General features: G+C 39.3%; 1 protein-coding gene across 2 annotated transcripts in view; it reads right to left on the reverse strand.

The window, feature by feature from the left end:
• med12 (mediator complex subunit 12) overlaps window positions 1–16660 on the reverse strand; it is a 134806-nt gene that overhangs the window by 101813 nt on the left and 16333 nt on the right. For both annotated transcript variants that reach the window (XM_059977036.1, XM_059977035.1), the window contains exons 2-3: window positions 16297–16401; window positions 2284–2475 (exon numbers count right to left, since the gene is read on the reverse strand). In XM_059977036.1, coding sequence (XP_059833019.1) covers window positions 2284–2475; window positions 16297–16401 — 297 coding nt within the window. The remainder of the gene's footprint in view (window positions 1–2283; window positions 2476–16296; window positions 16402–16660) is intronic.

Consider the following 16660-nt stretch of genomic DNA (forward strand, 5'->3'; position numbering starts at 1 on the left):
TTACTACAACATAGAGGTTTAGGACACAAAGAACATATTTACCTTGTTGTCATCATAATTTGACTCTGTTTCCCAGTGCTTAGTATGTGATGCCAGCTAAGAAAGCAAATAAAACGCGGGCACTTTTTTCCACCTGGGTCCCCGCTCCTCTCGGCGAGTCTTTTCCGGATGCACACGTACTTATCCCTAATTTTCCATTTCTTTTTGCATTCCGTGATGTCCAAACCGATGTTTGTGGAAATTTCTTTCTACGAATTTGATGCCATTTGGCAGTCTTTATAGTATGGCGATGAAGAGTTGTACAAATGTACATATGTTCGGACTTCCTCAATTAACCTCTCATGGAAAATGGTCCATTTTCCAACTCACGTTCTTCTTCTCTCTCAACTCGAAAATGGCAAGAGAAGCAACCCAAAATGCGTAAGAAGAAGTGCGATGCTACCAAGAGGACCAATCACAGTTGTTGTGGTCTGCGCTGCCACGACATGTAGTTACATTTTTCCGGAGGTGCGTGTCAGGCTACAGCGTAGGGTACACGACTACGCTGTACCTACGTCGTAGATTTGACACAGAAGTATAAATCAGCCTTAACAGTAGCATCAAAAAGGCAATGTTCAGAGGAAGAAAACAGTATTGGATTGGGAGAAAAATTAGCTTCACTTATCTCATTACTTAAGATCAGTGACCCCACAGAAATTCATGCGCTGCACTCATATGCTAGTCATCAGCAAGGTGATATCGTGAGGCCAGACATAAGGTACATTTAAGTGTGATCATGCATTCATCTCAGGATCATCCAAACAATTACTGGACTGTGCTAAGACACAAGCGGTGTGAAGGGGTTTGCAGAACCACTTGCCAAAATACATTACAAATAAAACAATATGTTACTGGTTGTAAACAACAGATTGCCAAATAGAGGGAAGAAGATAGAGGAGCAAAATTGAAGAGAAATTAAGGAATGATACAAGATGCCGAACATTATCTATACCATAGAGTCTAAACTATGGAAACCCAGCAAAATAGACTATACCCAGTCTAGATAACTTTCAGACTTTTGTAGCAATTCCCAGTGGGGAGAAGTGCTGGCAATGTAGCTGTAGAGAAGGAGATAATACCAATAGGATTTGAATACAGATAAAATGGATGTAATTAATATATGACAATTGATCCATTTCAGGTGAATACTTAAACAAAACTGGAGGTGGGCAAATCTCAAATTTAAAAATGACAACACTAAAACATGAGGCTTGTTAGGTTATTTGGCCATTGTATAGTGTATAGATGAATTGTACAATCTGGGCACAGTTGATGGGAATATGTGGAGCAAACTAGAAGTGTGTAAATAGGTGACTCTCATGCAGCTAATGGGCAAAGGACCTGTTTCCTTGCCATGACAGCAACCACTTATCAGTTACCCTAACTTAAATGAAATAATTTTTTTGAAGTAGCATAGAAGGACAAAGTAATTGGTTCTTGGAAAAATATGAATTAATAAGTCACTACAGGTTTGTTAATAGTAAGCTGTATTCTTCTGACTTGGTTGAACAACAGTAAGAAAATATTAACAGTATTAAAGGAGGCCAGTGTTTTAGTTGTAGTGTACATCTATTTTCCAAAGGCATTTAACAAAGCATAATACTTGTTAGCAAAATTAAAAACCTACAGGATTAAAGGAATGGTCACAGCACAGTTACAAAATTGGCTAAAGGACAGTTGATGAAGAATTACTTGTAAGAGTTGGACCCTTCAAATCAATAAAAGGATCACTTATTCAAACCTTGGACTTAAATAAAGATGGCCTAATTTCTCTGGATAATACAAAATTCTGAAATGTCAATGAAGATTTCATCAAACTGTATCAGGAGGCTACAGATGAGATATTTATGAAATTTAATACAAAAAGTGAGGAGTGATATATTTTGATGGAAAAAGAGAGGATAAGCAAAATGAACTAAATGGGATTTCTTAAGGCCATGTGAAAATAATGAAACCTGGGTAAATTATTCCATTCCTTAAAGGTAGAAAAGATGGAAAAAAAACTGCCCAAAAATGGAATTCTTGGTTTTATTAAGATAGCTAAGAGAGTACAAAAGCTATAAGTTATTCTACCTGTTGCTGGTACAACGATCTTCAATTCTTTCTTTAATTCTCAAAGACGCATTTTATGGTTCAAAACTCAGCAGGATTATTGGGCTTAAACTCTATCAATTGAAGAACCTAAGCTTTACATAAATCAAATATTAATGCATCCTGTATAAGTTGGTATCAAAGAAAGCTTACCTTTTTTGCAAGCTGAGTTAGCGGTTTGGTTCCAGCCAGATCAGTAAACCAATTATGTATTGAAGGCTGAGAACGAGCAGTGACAAGCCAGAAATTGTCTTTTTGATTAACCTGAGGCTTCCTTCTGCCAGTATCTGGGAATGTGTTACATCTCAACTTCTCAGCAATTATACTGCTGAAGTAGGAGCTGATCTGCAACACAGTTGAATAAAGATTTGAAAAGGCCTTGCATCACAAGCATACATTACCACCATTGTTACAAATACTCATATCAGAGCAATTATGCAGGAAACCTTGAATGACAATATTAAAAAAATTCTTAAAATACTTCTATGAATTAGAATTAGTTTATATTACTGCCTCTCTAAACCACGATATAAACTGAAAGCTCCCTTATAATTAAGTATGCTCAAAACAACTCGCACTCATGGTCAGAAAATGATGGCCCAACATAACATGTACAAAAAAAAAACTGTTGGACCTTAAAAACAGCACAAAAGGCTCAAAATGTTAGTAAATCTACCAAATTTTAAGTGAGATGAAAATCACTCTTTTCTGCTTGATCCCATTGTTGAATGACAAAAATCCATGTCTATACAAAAAGAGCAGAAGACATCCTGGCAAATCTTTTTTCAACAAAAGCATATAAATCATATTGACTAGTTGTAGGGTTTATTCCTATGAAATAGATTTAACAAATATTGTTTACGACCACAAATAGTAATATTAAAATTCTTTCATTTTGTATAGCAGCAGGCCAGGCCATGAGCAGTTGGGCACACCGCGATATATTAAGACAACTTTATGTACAGCTTTGAATCACTTCTTTTCCTCAATGGAAGATCTCTTGCCATGACAGAGCTTAGAAGAGGTTTCAAAAATCTGCAATGAGGTGATGCATACAAAGTAGCCCGTCCAAGTCAACTCAATGCTGGGAAAGCTGGCCTGGGCAAGTTAGTGAATTGCTTATCCTGCCAATGAATGAGAGTATTTTGTGGAGACAGTGATACCCCTCCGGTGTTCTGAAGTGCTTGTTGTCAGCAGTCTAAATCTTAGAAATAAATATAATTTTTGAGGAGGACAGGGATCACTGCTGCCCAGCTAGTATTGACACTTTGTCAAGACTGAATCCTTAAAATTCAAACACACTTTTCCCTCAGACTGCTAGCTGAAGTAAATTTTATCAGTGTCTACCTTTGCAGAAATTTAGGTAAAGGATTATGGGATGCCTCTACATTAATCTTTATTGTCAGAAAGTAATGTCATACAACAACAGCTAATTGGTTGAGGACATTTGTTTTGTGGATTTTAGGTACAAAAGAAACTTGCTAAATCCACTCTTGGGTATTAGCAGAAAATGGCTTGGAACTTGGTTTCAAATTGCATGTATATGTATGCATCGTCCACATACTGCAACTCAACTATAAAGGACAATGTAAAGCAATGTAGGTTGAATAGTTTTCCATTCTTTTTATTGCTCAGCTATAATTTGTTGGAAATCTGAAGGCAAGTGCAGCATTACTGCAAGAATGACTGAGGGAAGAATCTAATTGATTATGCAATCGGGTTTCAAGCCAGACTGTGGTCCTAATAGATAAGATAAGGGGTTGGATATCTTCATAAAGCAAATATAAGATGGAGACAAATACTTCAGGCAAACTAATTTGAGGATGCTTCACAGTCCCACTCAATTAACTGAGCAAACTAATTTTATTAAGGTCAAAAGTGGTCATGTTAATACTTCTCCCTGCAATTTTCTTCATTGGCACATGGGAAAGATGCATCCACTGGGACTTAGACAGTGGCCCTTCCACTTGAATGAATTGTGGAGGACCATGCCACGATTCTCCTTGCAGGGAGACACTTCTGTTGTCATTCCTGGCAAGGCAATCGTGATCGAGAGCTAGGGTGGAGTAAGGAAGCAGCAGCAGCAAGCTTTTGTGGAGATAAAAGTGCTGAGGAGCTCTGGATGAGTATTAATATCCAAGAAGCAGAACTTCCTCTATACTATCAATTATCCTACCATACAAGATGTAGCTGCCCTAATCAAATGTAAGCTTCCAAAAAAGCACCCTTCATCTAAATAAAATTGAGCACATTCATTTTGACCTGTTAGTTACCTCAGCACAAAATAACGAGTTTCAATGCACTTTATATCAAGCAAATCACTACAAACTCCAATATACACTCAAAAGCCATTTTATTTGGTACACGTGTACACCCGCTCGTTAGTGCAAATATCTGAAGGACCAATTGGCAGCAACTCAATACAAAAAAGCATGCAGACATGCTTTTATTCAGACCAAGCATCAAAAGATGAAACAAATGTGATCTGATTGACTTTAGCCATGGAATGATTTTTGGTAACAGATATAGTAGTTTGAGATCTCAGAAACTGCTGACTTTATGGAATTTCCATGCACTACTGTGAACAAATTATACAACACATGACAATGACAATAAATACATTGTTCAAATACAGTGTATTTGATTCAAATACAGTCTCAGGAGTTAACAGAGAATGGTACGGGAAACAAAAACAAACATCCAGTGATGAACATTTGTGTGGACAAAAATGCTTTGTTAATGAGATGTTAGAAGAGAATAGCCAGACTTGTACAAACTGACAGGAAGGTGAAAGTAACTCAAATAACCATGCATTGCAATAGTGGTGTGCAGAACAGGACATCTGAAAACACAGCATGTCGAGCCTTGAAGTAGGCGGGCAATAGTAACAGATGAACATATACTCAGTCTCCACTTTACTGGGTACAGGAGGTATCTAATAAAGTGGCTTTATATACATTAGCAGCTACTGTTTTGAACGTTATAAAATGCCATAAAAGTAATCCTCAAATAATTTGTCTTATCCCAATCTTTGTTGGAAGTGTTTGGTCTGAACAGCGGCATTTTGCTAATCTTTAGTTAGCACCACAGGGTATCTATAGATTATTTGAAAAAGCAGCTTAGTATCTCATCAGAAGATTCACATTTCCAAATGTACAATATTCTCAGTCCTCAAGTACTTTGCAGGTCATGCAGCCACTGTGAACAAAGAAACAGAATTTTGTCTGTGAAGAAAAAAAACAAGATAGTTTTCAATTGCAAAAAAGCTGAAGTAAAGATAGATATGACAAAGGAAATAGCCCTGAAAGTGCAAAGTCAATGTTGCATGGGGTAAGTAATAGAGGTCAACTGGTCATTGGGTTGATAGGGGCAATTAGGTAGAGAGAAAGCGAATAACTGTTAAAGAGGGAGAACACAAATTTGATATCCTACAAGTGCAAGTCTGTGGAACAAGTAGAGGGGAAGACAGTTCAGGAAGACATTTCAAAGTCTTGTCATCAGAAAAATATGGGGACAAAGGAACTGTTAGAATACAGTCAGCGTTTTAACAGGATGTACAACTGAGACAGCTGGGCCATGTGAAGTTCAGAGCAACATGGAAATTGAAAGCAAAATGTCAATGAAATTATCGAGTATGAAGCAATACTAATAATGCACTGCGAAAAAGTGAAGGATTAAAACAATGACTATTCAATGTAACAATGAGTTCAACTAAGTAGACTAGTGGGCTAGTAAAAGGAAGCTAAGTAAACTTGTGTTTACCCCGAGAAAGACTACCATGACCATGAAGCCTTGCATGGGCAGGTGCATGCGCATGCCTGTACCTGCTGATTTTTTTCTACAAATCGGTTTTGGCTAAATCTTCCTGATTCTGTTAAGTGAAACTACACTGTACATAAATCATTTCTACTTTATACAGGCTGTGGTATTATTATTCCTGCTTTTATTATATGTTAGTGTTATTTTAGGTTTTATGTGCTATTTGGTATGATTTGGTAGGTTATTTTTTGGGTCTGGGAATGCTCAAAAATTTTTCCCATATAAATTAATGGTAGTTGCTTCTTCACTTTATGCCATTTTGGCTTACGAAAGGTTTCATAGGAACGCTCTACTTTCGTACAGTGGGGTAAAACTGTATATCAGAATTGGTCTTTAGTGAACAAAAATACAAATTCAGAAGGTGGTGGGCTAGATAAAAAGTACGGAGTGGTAAATTATATGTTGCATCTGCAATTGACCGTTAATAGATCTATACAGGATGAAAGTAAGAATCCAAGAAGTATTTTGGAGGCATTACCCTCTTCATATCCAGTACTGTCATTTCCTCTTTGAACTTACAGCACTCAAAGAACAAGGAGGTTGACATAACTGGTGTGGTTGAATGAGCCCATTTCTAAGTAAGGCAGCAATCCACTTGCCTTTCCTCCAATTTAGTTTACTGTATTCTGTATTTACAACATTAACTCCTCAACATTACTGAAACCAAAAGCATTTTGAGTGATTACTTTGCAAAGTACTTCCATTCAAGCACACAGAGATGACTCATAACTCCCAGCTGCCAATTTCATTCTCTATCCCTCTCTTAGTCTGGACGATTTGCCTAACAAAACCTTCTATTTGCAATGGCATACTGTATAACTACAGGCAAATGACTTTGATTATATCAGAATTGCTTATTCTATTCTAAGTCATCTAGTGATATTGGTTTAATTTTTCTTTCTCCACTTGTATAGCCGGGCCCATTTGAAATATGCTACAACCCTGCACTTTGCAAATATCTAGGATCCTTTGCTTGTATTCTCACTCCCTAACTGTCAACATTTCATAGCTTTTGCTTTTTTCCCCCTCTCTTTAGGTGCCCCTATTGATCTATTACCTGAATGACCCTATAACTTGCCCACAGAGCATAGATATTCCATTTGTCCTTTGCAACTCTCCCCTCCCTTTTATAATGTAAAAATAGCGCTCACCAACCTTTTTAAGCCCAAAATCCCCTACCTCGGCCCTAGTAAAAGGCAAGATTGACCCCAGATCAATTAGTTACACGCATGTGCACCGGGGCAGAAGAGACCAGAAGTAAAACCCCACAACCCAGAAGTAGAAATAATGTACTTCTACAGGGGTACCCACCCTTTTTTTGCACCGCGGACCGGTTTAATGTTAACAATATTCTTGCAGACCAGCTGACAGGAATACAGCGATACTCAAAACAGGTTCCTTATTGCACAATTTAGTTTTCGTGGCTCTCGGCACTTAGCTACTGTCTCGTGCTGCTCACGTTTTTTCCGCTGGAAAAACTCAGTGGGTTTGTCTTTAAGTACAGGGCGCTTGGACTCAGGTACCGAAGCAGTTTTGAGGGCTTCATTGCCTCATTAGACAGCCTCCGGGGCCGAACTCCAGCTTCCCGCCTACCTGCCGCCAGACGCCTTGGCCAGGTGCGGCTGGTCATGGGTGGGGTGAGAGAACAAGGTTAGGGTTGGAGGTTCCTGTAACGGGGCTGTGGCAGTCACAGTCCAGAGAGAGTGACCGACTGAGGAAGGAGTGTGACAGAGCGTCCGCCCGCCCCCTTGTAGGATCTATCAGCCAACAAAAGTTTGTTTCAGTAGATCGCAGCGAGGTAGCTGCTCTGATACTTATGAAACCCTGAGCCCGAATTAGGTCATCTGCAAATATTTTAGCACCGGGTTCCCCCTGAACATTCGGTGTGCTGAACAGGTTTAGAAGCAGCGCTCCAGGCCAGTAGCGACGGCACTTCCCGCCAGTCGCCCGAGGCCAACCAGTGATCCCTGGTGCGAGGGTATCGCTGCATTTAGGCAACTGATGACCTCGCGTGGGTTCAAGTTCAACAGTGGGCTGACAGGGAATGAGGAAAGGTGCAGATGACTCATATTGTTTCCTCACAGCCTGGTGGCTGGGGACCATTGAATTACACTGTGTAGTGCGGGGAGCTACACGCATGCACACTGAGAATAAAGAACTGAACTAAAACCCCGCAACCCGGGAACAATCTCTCAACAGTACTTGTGTATTTATTTTTCACTTTTCTTTCGGGATCTACTGGGAAGGACTAAAGATCGACTAGTCGATCGCGATCAATGGGTTGGCGACCACTAATGTAAAAGTAACTTGTTTACCCTCTTCCAGAAACACACAGTCTGCTGAAAGAATTCAGCAGGTCAAACTGTACTGGAGGGAAGAAACTGCCGATGCTATGGTTCTCCATTATTTTCTCCCTTACCAGTTCTGATAAGGTGGCTTCAACCTGAAAAAAAACTATACACTGCCTAACCAACTAAGCGTATATAGGATTTTCTATTGTCAGATTTCCAGCATCTGTGGTTTTTAAGTTGCTAATTTTCACACAGATACTGTAATAGCTTCATTTCCTCTGGAAACCACACATACATTAGTTAATATTTGGTTACCTGAAGATGTTATGTTCTGCTTTTGTTTGCAGTATTAAAATTGTAGAATATATTCCCTTAATCCAATACCTCCAATATTAAATGAATCTTTTTCTTACAGCCACAAAGAATTCACCTTTACTGTGAAATTTCATTCACGTCACATGAATTGTCTGTTGGTGGGAGAGGGGCAGGAGACAGAAAAGTGCCTTCACCACTGCCAAACTTAATCTTGGTATGCTTATCATGCATCACAATCGATAGGTATTTATTGTACAATCCTCTTGATCACAATAAGATGGAAACAAATCTAAATTGATACACATTCTCTCAAAAAGTGAAATGCTACTATTAAGATTTTAGACTGGAATGTTTGCTCCTTGTTTACATTTAAAGGACAACCTTTGCAAGCAATAATGAAAACTACACCAATTACTAGCTCCTCTTTTGCAACTACAACAATTACCAGCTTCTCTTTGCAGCATTTTCATACATTTCTGATCCCAACCTCACCAAAAGGGTCCCAATTGCTCCCTCTCTCTTTACCCCTTATATCTTTGGTCAGATTATTATTCACACCTCTGGCTGATTCCTTACAGAGGTACAGTTTTAATGCAGGCTGCTCAAAAAATTTAATGGTGTGCAAGAAGGACAATGTTACGATGGTCATGGGGGATCTTTTGGATTGCATTTTATGTAATGAACCAGATTTGATTAAGGAGCTTAAAGGAACCCTTAGGAGGCAATGATCATAATATGATAGAATTCACCCTGCACTTCAAGAGAGAAGCTAAAATAGGATGCATTGCTACTACAGTGGAGCAAAGGGAACTGCAGGGACAATGAGAGAACTTCTGGGAGCAATCCAGATGACAAGGATTGGTTCATCTCAAAAAAGAAACAGCAATCTAAAGGAAGGATGAGGCAACTGTGGCTGACAACGGAAGTCAGAGAGCATAAAAGCAATAGAGAGGACATAAAATATAGCAAAAATTAGTGGGAAGTTAGAGGAATGGAAAACTTTGAAAAATCAACAAAGGCAACCAAAATAACAATGAGGAAAAAGATTAAAATATTAGGGTAAGCTAACCAATAACACAAAAGAGGATACCAGAAGATTTTTTAGATATATAAAGAATAAAAGAGAGAAATGAGTGGACCACTAGAAAATGATGCTGGAAAGGTAGTAATAGGAGGACAAAGAATTGGCAGACAAACTGAGTAAGTACTTTACATCAGTCTTCACTGTAAAAGATACCAGCAGCATGCCAGAAATTCCAAGAGTGTCAGTGGACACAAGTGTGTGTCAACTTTATCACTGAGGTGGTGTTTGGAAAGCTGAGAGGTAGACAAGTTACCTGCGCCAGATGGACTACATTCCAGGGTTCTGAAAGAGGTAGTTGAAGAAATTGTAGAGGCATTTGTAGTGATATTTCAAGAATCACTAGATGCTAGAACGGTTCAGAGGTCTGGAAAATCATAAATATCAGTACACTCTTTAAGAAGGGAGTGAGGCAAACAACAATAAGTAATAAGTAGGTAGGATAGGCAAGAGAGTCAATAGATGGTGTTTTCTTGGATTTTCCAAAGGCTTTTGACAAGGTGCCGCACATGAGGCTGCTAAACAAGATAAAATCCCACAGTATTACAGGAAAGATTTTCACATTATACAGTGCTGCTAGAAAGTTTGTGAACCCAGTAGAATTTTCTCTATTTCTGCTTAAATATGACCTCAAATGTGATCAGATCTTCACAGGTCCTAAAACTAGATAACGAGAATACAATTAAATAACACAAAAACATTATATTTGTTCATTTGTTTATTAAGAAAAATGATCCAAAATTACATGTACTTGTTGGGAAAAGTATGCAAGCCTCTGGGATAATGTCTTCTACAGGAGTCAGGTGTTCCAATCAATGAGATAAGATTGGAGGTGTGGGGTTTTTCAGGTACCTTGCCCTATAAAAAGACACACAAAGTCAGGTTACCGACAGACCCTGCTCCTCTCAAGAAAGATCTGTTTATGTGCACCATGTCTCATAACAATTTCACAGCACCTTAGAAGAAGAATGAAGCTGGAAAAGGCTGCAAAAGTATTTATCAGTCCGCAGTAAGAGGAAATCTACAAATCTACAAATCTACAAATGGAGGAAACTATGTCCTGTTGCTACTCTCACTAGCAGTAGACATCCTGCAAAGACTACATCAAGAGCACAATGTGCAATACTGAGGAAGGTGAAAAAGAATCCAAGGGTAACAGCAAAAGGCCTGCAGAAAACTCTGAAACTTGCTAAAGTCTCTGTTCATGTGTCCACTATAAGAAAAACACTGAACAAGAATGGTGTTCATGGAAGGACACCACAGCTTCTAAAAAAAAAGCAATGCTGCAGGTCTCAAGTTTGCAAAAGACCATCTGGATGTTCTACAACACTTCTGGGACAATATTTTGTGAACAGGTAGGTCAAAGGTTGATCTTTTTGGCAGAAATGCGCATTGCTCTGTTTGGAGGAAAAAGGGCACTGCACACCAACACCAAAACCTCATACCAAATGTGAAGCATGGCGAAAGAAGCATTATGGCTTGGGGCTGCTTTGCTGCCTCAGGGCCTGGACAGCTTGCAATCATTGAGGGAGCAATGAATTCAAAGTTGTATCAAGACATTTTACAGGAGAATATCAGGGTAGCAGTCCGTCACCCTGAAGAATAATAGAAGTTGGATAATGAAGTAAGACAATGATCCGAAACACAAGAGTAAATCAACAACAGAATGGTTTAAAAGGAAGAAAATTCCTAACTTGGAATGGCCGAGTCAAAGTCCTGATCTTAATCCTATAGAAATGCTTCAGAAGGACCTGAAGCATGCAGTTCATGCAAGGAAGCCCACCAACATCGCAGAATTGAAGCAGCTTTGTAAGGAGGAATGGTCTAAAATTTCTCCAACCCAATGTGTAGAATTGATCAACAGTTACCAAAAACACTTGAAGTTATTGCTATACAAAGGGGTCACACCAGTTACTGAAAGTAAAGATTCACATACTTTTTTCCAACAAATATGTAATATTGGATTATTTTTCTCAATAAATAAACGAACAAGTATAACATGTTTGTGTTAATTATTTAATTGGGTTTTCTTTATCTAATTTTAGGACCTACCTGAAAATCTGATCACATTTTAGGTCATGTTATGCAGAAATAAAGAAAATTCTACAAGATTCACAAACTTTCTAGCACCACTGTATGTTAATGATCTGGATGACAGAATTGATGGCGTTGAGGTCAATTTTGCAGATTATACAAAAATAGGTGGAGGGGCAGGTAGCATTAAGGAAGCATGGAGTTTACAGAAGGACCTTAATAAATTAATAATCTGAATAAAAAAGGGCAATGATCAGATCACAGTTGGAGTATTGAAAGCAATTCTGGGCCTCTTACCTAAGAGAGAATGTGTCGGCATCAGAGAGGGTCCAAAGAGTGCTCAAGAATAATCACAGAAATGAAAGGATTAATGTATGAGGAGTGTTTTGACAGCTCTGGACCTCTGGACCTCTACCTGCTGGAATTTAGAAGAATAAGCGAGGAAGGGAGGATTCTTATTGAAACCGATAAAATATTAAAAGACTTTACATAGAGTGTATGTGTAGAAGATGTTTCAAATAGTGGGTTGTGTCAAGGGCACAACCTCAGGACATCTCTTTAGAATAGAGATGAGGAAGAATTTCTTTAGCCAGAGGGTGGTAAATCTGTGGAATTCATTACTACAGATGGCTGTGGAGGTCAAGTGATTGGGTATACTTAAAACAGAGATTGAAAGTTACTTAAATAGTAAGGGCATCAAAGGTTACAGGGAAAAGGCAAGGGGTTTAGAGTTGAGAAGAAAAAATAAATAAGCCATGATTGAAAAGCAGAACAGACTCAATGGGCCAAATGGCCTGATTCTGTTCATGTCTTATGGTCTTAAATCTTTAGTGAACCTGATAAAATGCTTGATAGGCTCTGGGAGCTCCTCCTACTAAGAAATTCGATCCATACTGGCCTCATCAGTATGGACTACTTCAAATATCCTTCATACATGCACCCAAAAGCAACTTAAAAGTTTTTTTCAACTTTTCCTTTTTCTTTAAATATATAAAGTACCAATAGTGGCACTGAACAAGAATAACACAAGAGATGCTAGAAATCTAAAGTAACACACACAGTTTGGGAACTCAACAGGTCAGGCAGCATCAATGGAAAGGAATAAAACTTCAACATTTCTGGCCAAAACCCTTCATCAGCACCAGAAAAGAAGGGGGAAGAAGCCAGAATAAGATGGGCAAAGGGGAAGGAGTACGAGCTAGACGGTGATAGGTAAAGCCAGGTGAATTAGGGAAGGGGATGAAATATGGCCTCTTCTACAATGGTGAGACCCAACAAAGATTGGAGGACCATTTCATTGAACTCATTTGCTCCATCTACAACAAGCAGAATATCCGAGTGGCCAACCACTTACATTCCAATCCCCACTCCAATTCCAACAGTTTCATTCGTCGCCTCCTCCGTTGTGATGAAGCCACTCTCAAGTTGGAGGAACAACACCTGATATTCCTCCTGATCGCCTCCAGCCAGATGATATAAACACAAATTTTCCCAACTTCTGGTAATTTCCCCAACCCATTTTGCCCCACTCTTACCTCTCTTCTTCTCCTCATCTGCCTATTACCTCCACCACCCCCACCTTCTCCATCCCTTTCCACCATGGTCCACTCTCCACTCCTAACAGGCACCTCCTCCTTCAGCCCTTTACCTTTTCCACTTATCACTGAATAAGTATAGCCAAATTTGAACAAGTTGACAAATGACTTGTTAACAGGTGACTTGACAGCTCCATGTCAAATTTGATTTCCCTGGGAAATGGAAACAAATTATACTGAGTGGCCACTTAATTACATATCTCCTGTACCTAATAAAGTGACCACTGAGTGTATGTCTGTGGTCTTCTGCTGCTGCAACCCATCCACTTCAAGGATCACCCTAACACACGATAACTTATGAAGGTAACTACAAAATCTACAGATGAATCACACATAAATTACAAGCTAAAGTGCATTAATACTAAATATTGTAAGGTACAGAACAGATGAACTGATGACACTTCAAATACGATGCAGCTGGGAATTCAGAAGCCTAGTGGTCTGGGGGAAAGAAACTGCTTCTCATCCTGACCATTGTCCTTATCCAATGGAGTCTTCTGCCTGATAGTAGAAAGTCAAAGAGAATGCTGGATAGATAGGTGGGATCCTTAATAATACTAAGGGCCCTGCGTATGCAGCACTCCTGATAAATATCCCCAATAGATGGTAGGGAGACCTCTATGATCCTCTGAGCTGTTCTCATAATCCTCTGTAGGGACTTCTGGTCCGATGCCCAACTGCCCCCATACCAGATGGGGAAACAACTTGTCAGGAAGCTCTCAACAGCACTCCTGTAAAATGCAGTTAAGACGGGGAGTAGGAGCCTTGCTTGCCTAAATCTTCTTAGGAAGTGCAGGCACTGCTGTGCCTTCTTGTTCAGGGAGGTGATATTGAAGGACAAGGTGAGGTCATTTGCAACATGAACTCCAAGGACCTTGGTGCACTTAACTCTCTCTACAGAGGAGTCATATATTCAGGGAGGGGGATTGTTTGTCTGCATCTTCCTGAAGTCCAAAAATGACTTCCTTTGTCTTCTCCACATTCAGGCTTAGGTTGTTCTTCTCACACCAAGCCACCAGCTGCTTCACTTCCTCTCTATACTCCATCTTGTCATTGTTCTTGATAAGGCCAAGGTGGATTGGTGTGAGAAGAACAACCTAAGCCTGAACGAGGAGAAGACAATGGACTGTGAGAACAGCTGACAAGATCATAGGAGGTCTCCCTACCATTCATCTGGGACATTTATCAGGAGAGCTGCATACACAGAGTCCTTAGTATTATTAAGGATCTGAGCAAACCATCCAACATCCTCTTTGACTGCTGTCTCATCTGCCAACTTGATGACACGGTTGGAGCTGGATCCTACAACAGTCATGCATCAGCAGTGTAAGCAGCAGCGGGCTGAGCAAACAGCCTTGGGGAACACCAGTCCTCAGCATAATCATGTTGCTGCCCGTACAGACTGACTAAGACTTTACTGTTAAGAAGTTCAGTATCCAATTGCAGATGTTGAGAACCAGCTAGGACAGTATCCCCACCAGATTGAGGTAAGATGGCGTTGAATGACGAATTGAAATCTATAAACAGCACTCTAGCATATGAGACACAATTTGCCAGGTGGGACAAGACAGACCGGAGGGCTGAGACTATTTCAGCATCAGTGAACCAATTTAAGCAATAAATGATCTGGAAAAGTTCCACTATAACTGGGAGAGAGGCTTTAATGTGCTCCATGACCAGCCACTCAAAGCATTTCATAATGTTAATGCCACCAGATGGACAAGTCAATTAGGCAGGTTATTGTCTTCTTCTTTGACACTAGAATGATGGTGCCACCTTGAAAACCGAGGGAACAATGAATTGTTCCAGAGAAATGCTGAATACGTCCATCAGTATCTCTGTCGGCCAGGTATATTTCAACCATACACTTGGTCATTATACCAAGTGATTTATTAAGCATAGGGTGTAAAATTAAATTAGATGCCAAACCACTGCAAATGTATTTTGGAAAACAAAACACAGTTTGTAAGTGGGAATGTGTTCTTCAAATTGGCTAAAGTTCTTGGTTTACTTGATACATCACTTTGACCTTGATTATATGTTCCACAAGATATAGATTCTATGTTTCCTTTTAAGAAAGACCTCACACCATTTCTGGCACAATACACAATAGCTCTGTTTAGCCAGGTACTGGCAGTTAGAGAAGAAAGCTTAAAAGACTCACATAATCACTTTGAGCAAAAAGAGTGCAAATTGACGAGTAGCTACATGGGATAGTGGTTCTTGTGGAGGAAAGCCAGTAATTATGGACATCCTATAGATCAATGCTATTATTGTGATCAATGTGTCCAAACATAGTTTAGAAAGGGCTGTTAGACCAGGACCTGAAATTCAGATTTGGAATCACCTGTAGAGCTACAGATCAGAAATGCAAATGACATATTACACCTTATGTAAGACAAACATTACAGTCAAAATATGACTGTTCAAGATAAAGTATCCAAGTTTTCCAGATCAACAGTAATTTAAAGATGCTTTACCATGGTGACTTAAAATGACAAAGTTTTCAATCTACAAGCATTTTAATGTAAATCTATTGAACTCGTTTCAAAAATAAATAAGAGAAAAATAGAGTCAATGACTGTGTGTAACCAAAAATATTGAGATCTGGTTAGCTTTTGTAAAGCTGGAACATGAACCTGCAATTAAGGGCTTTCTCACACTACTCCAGACAACCGAGACCCAATTAGAGTCAGATAATGTCATTTCATCCTGGGATCTTACTCAGCTAGAGGCCTTCAGTGGTTAAGCGTACAAAAAATATATATTAAGCAGAGTTTAGATTATTTGTAGCACAGGATTCCAGCTTCATTTCATGTAACGTTTATCAGCAAGTGGCCAGTCTGAAGTTGGTGGGATGGTGATCACCATATGCCTCCACCAAGCTCCTCAACCTGAAACACTTAAATTCCAGCAGTAGGCCAGATATCCTGACCCACTGTCAACCTGTCACTTACAACGTATAGCCTTTTGTTATTCAACCTTGACATTGAAGATTGGGTACTTTCCAAGGAGACTTTGAGAACCTCACCTTGCCAGGATTGAAGTTGACATTCTTTGCGGTACCATGTTCATCCCCAGACACTGCAGGCTGATTGTTAAAACCTTGTTTAACATTTAGCGCTGTCAGCTCATCCTGAAACAAAAGAAGGGCCATTAAGTCAAGAGTTTTGCTACTGACACATAAGCACAAAACAATCTTCATTGTTATCCGAACACTTCTGAGAAACCATAAAACTCATCTAAAGCAATACATTTTACTGAATAAAATAGTAATTAAGTTATATCTAATTTTATGATTCCATATTGTACTCTTTATAAAACGATGCAACTTGAAAGGTGTTAATACACAAATACAAAAGTCCCTACAAATGCATTTGCAATTAGTTTGAGTC

Source organism: Hypanus sabinus, chromosome 8 (genome assembly GCF_030144855.1).
Source record: "Hypanus sabinus isolate sHypSab1 chromosome 8, sHypSab1.hap1, whole genome shotgun sequence".
In the NCBI taxonomy this organism is placed as follows: Eukaryota; Metazoa; Chordata; class Chondrichthyes; order Myliobatiformes; family Dasyatidae; genus Hypanus; species Hypanus sabinus.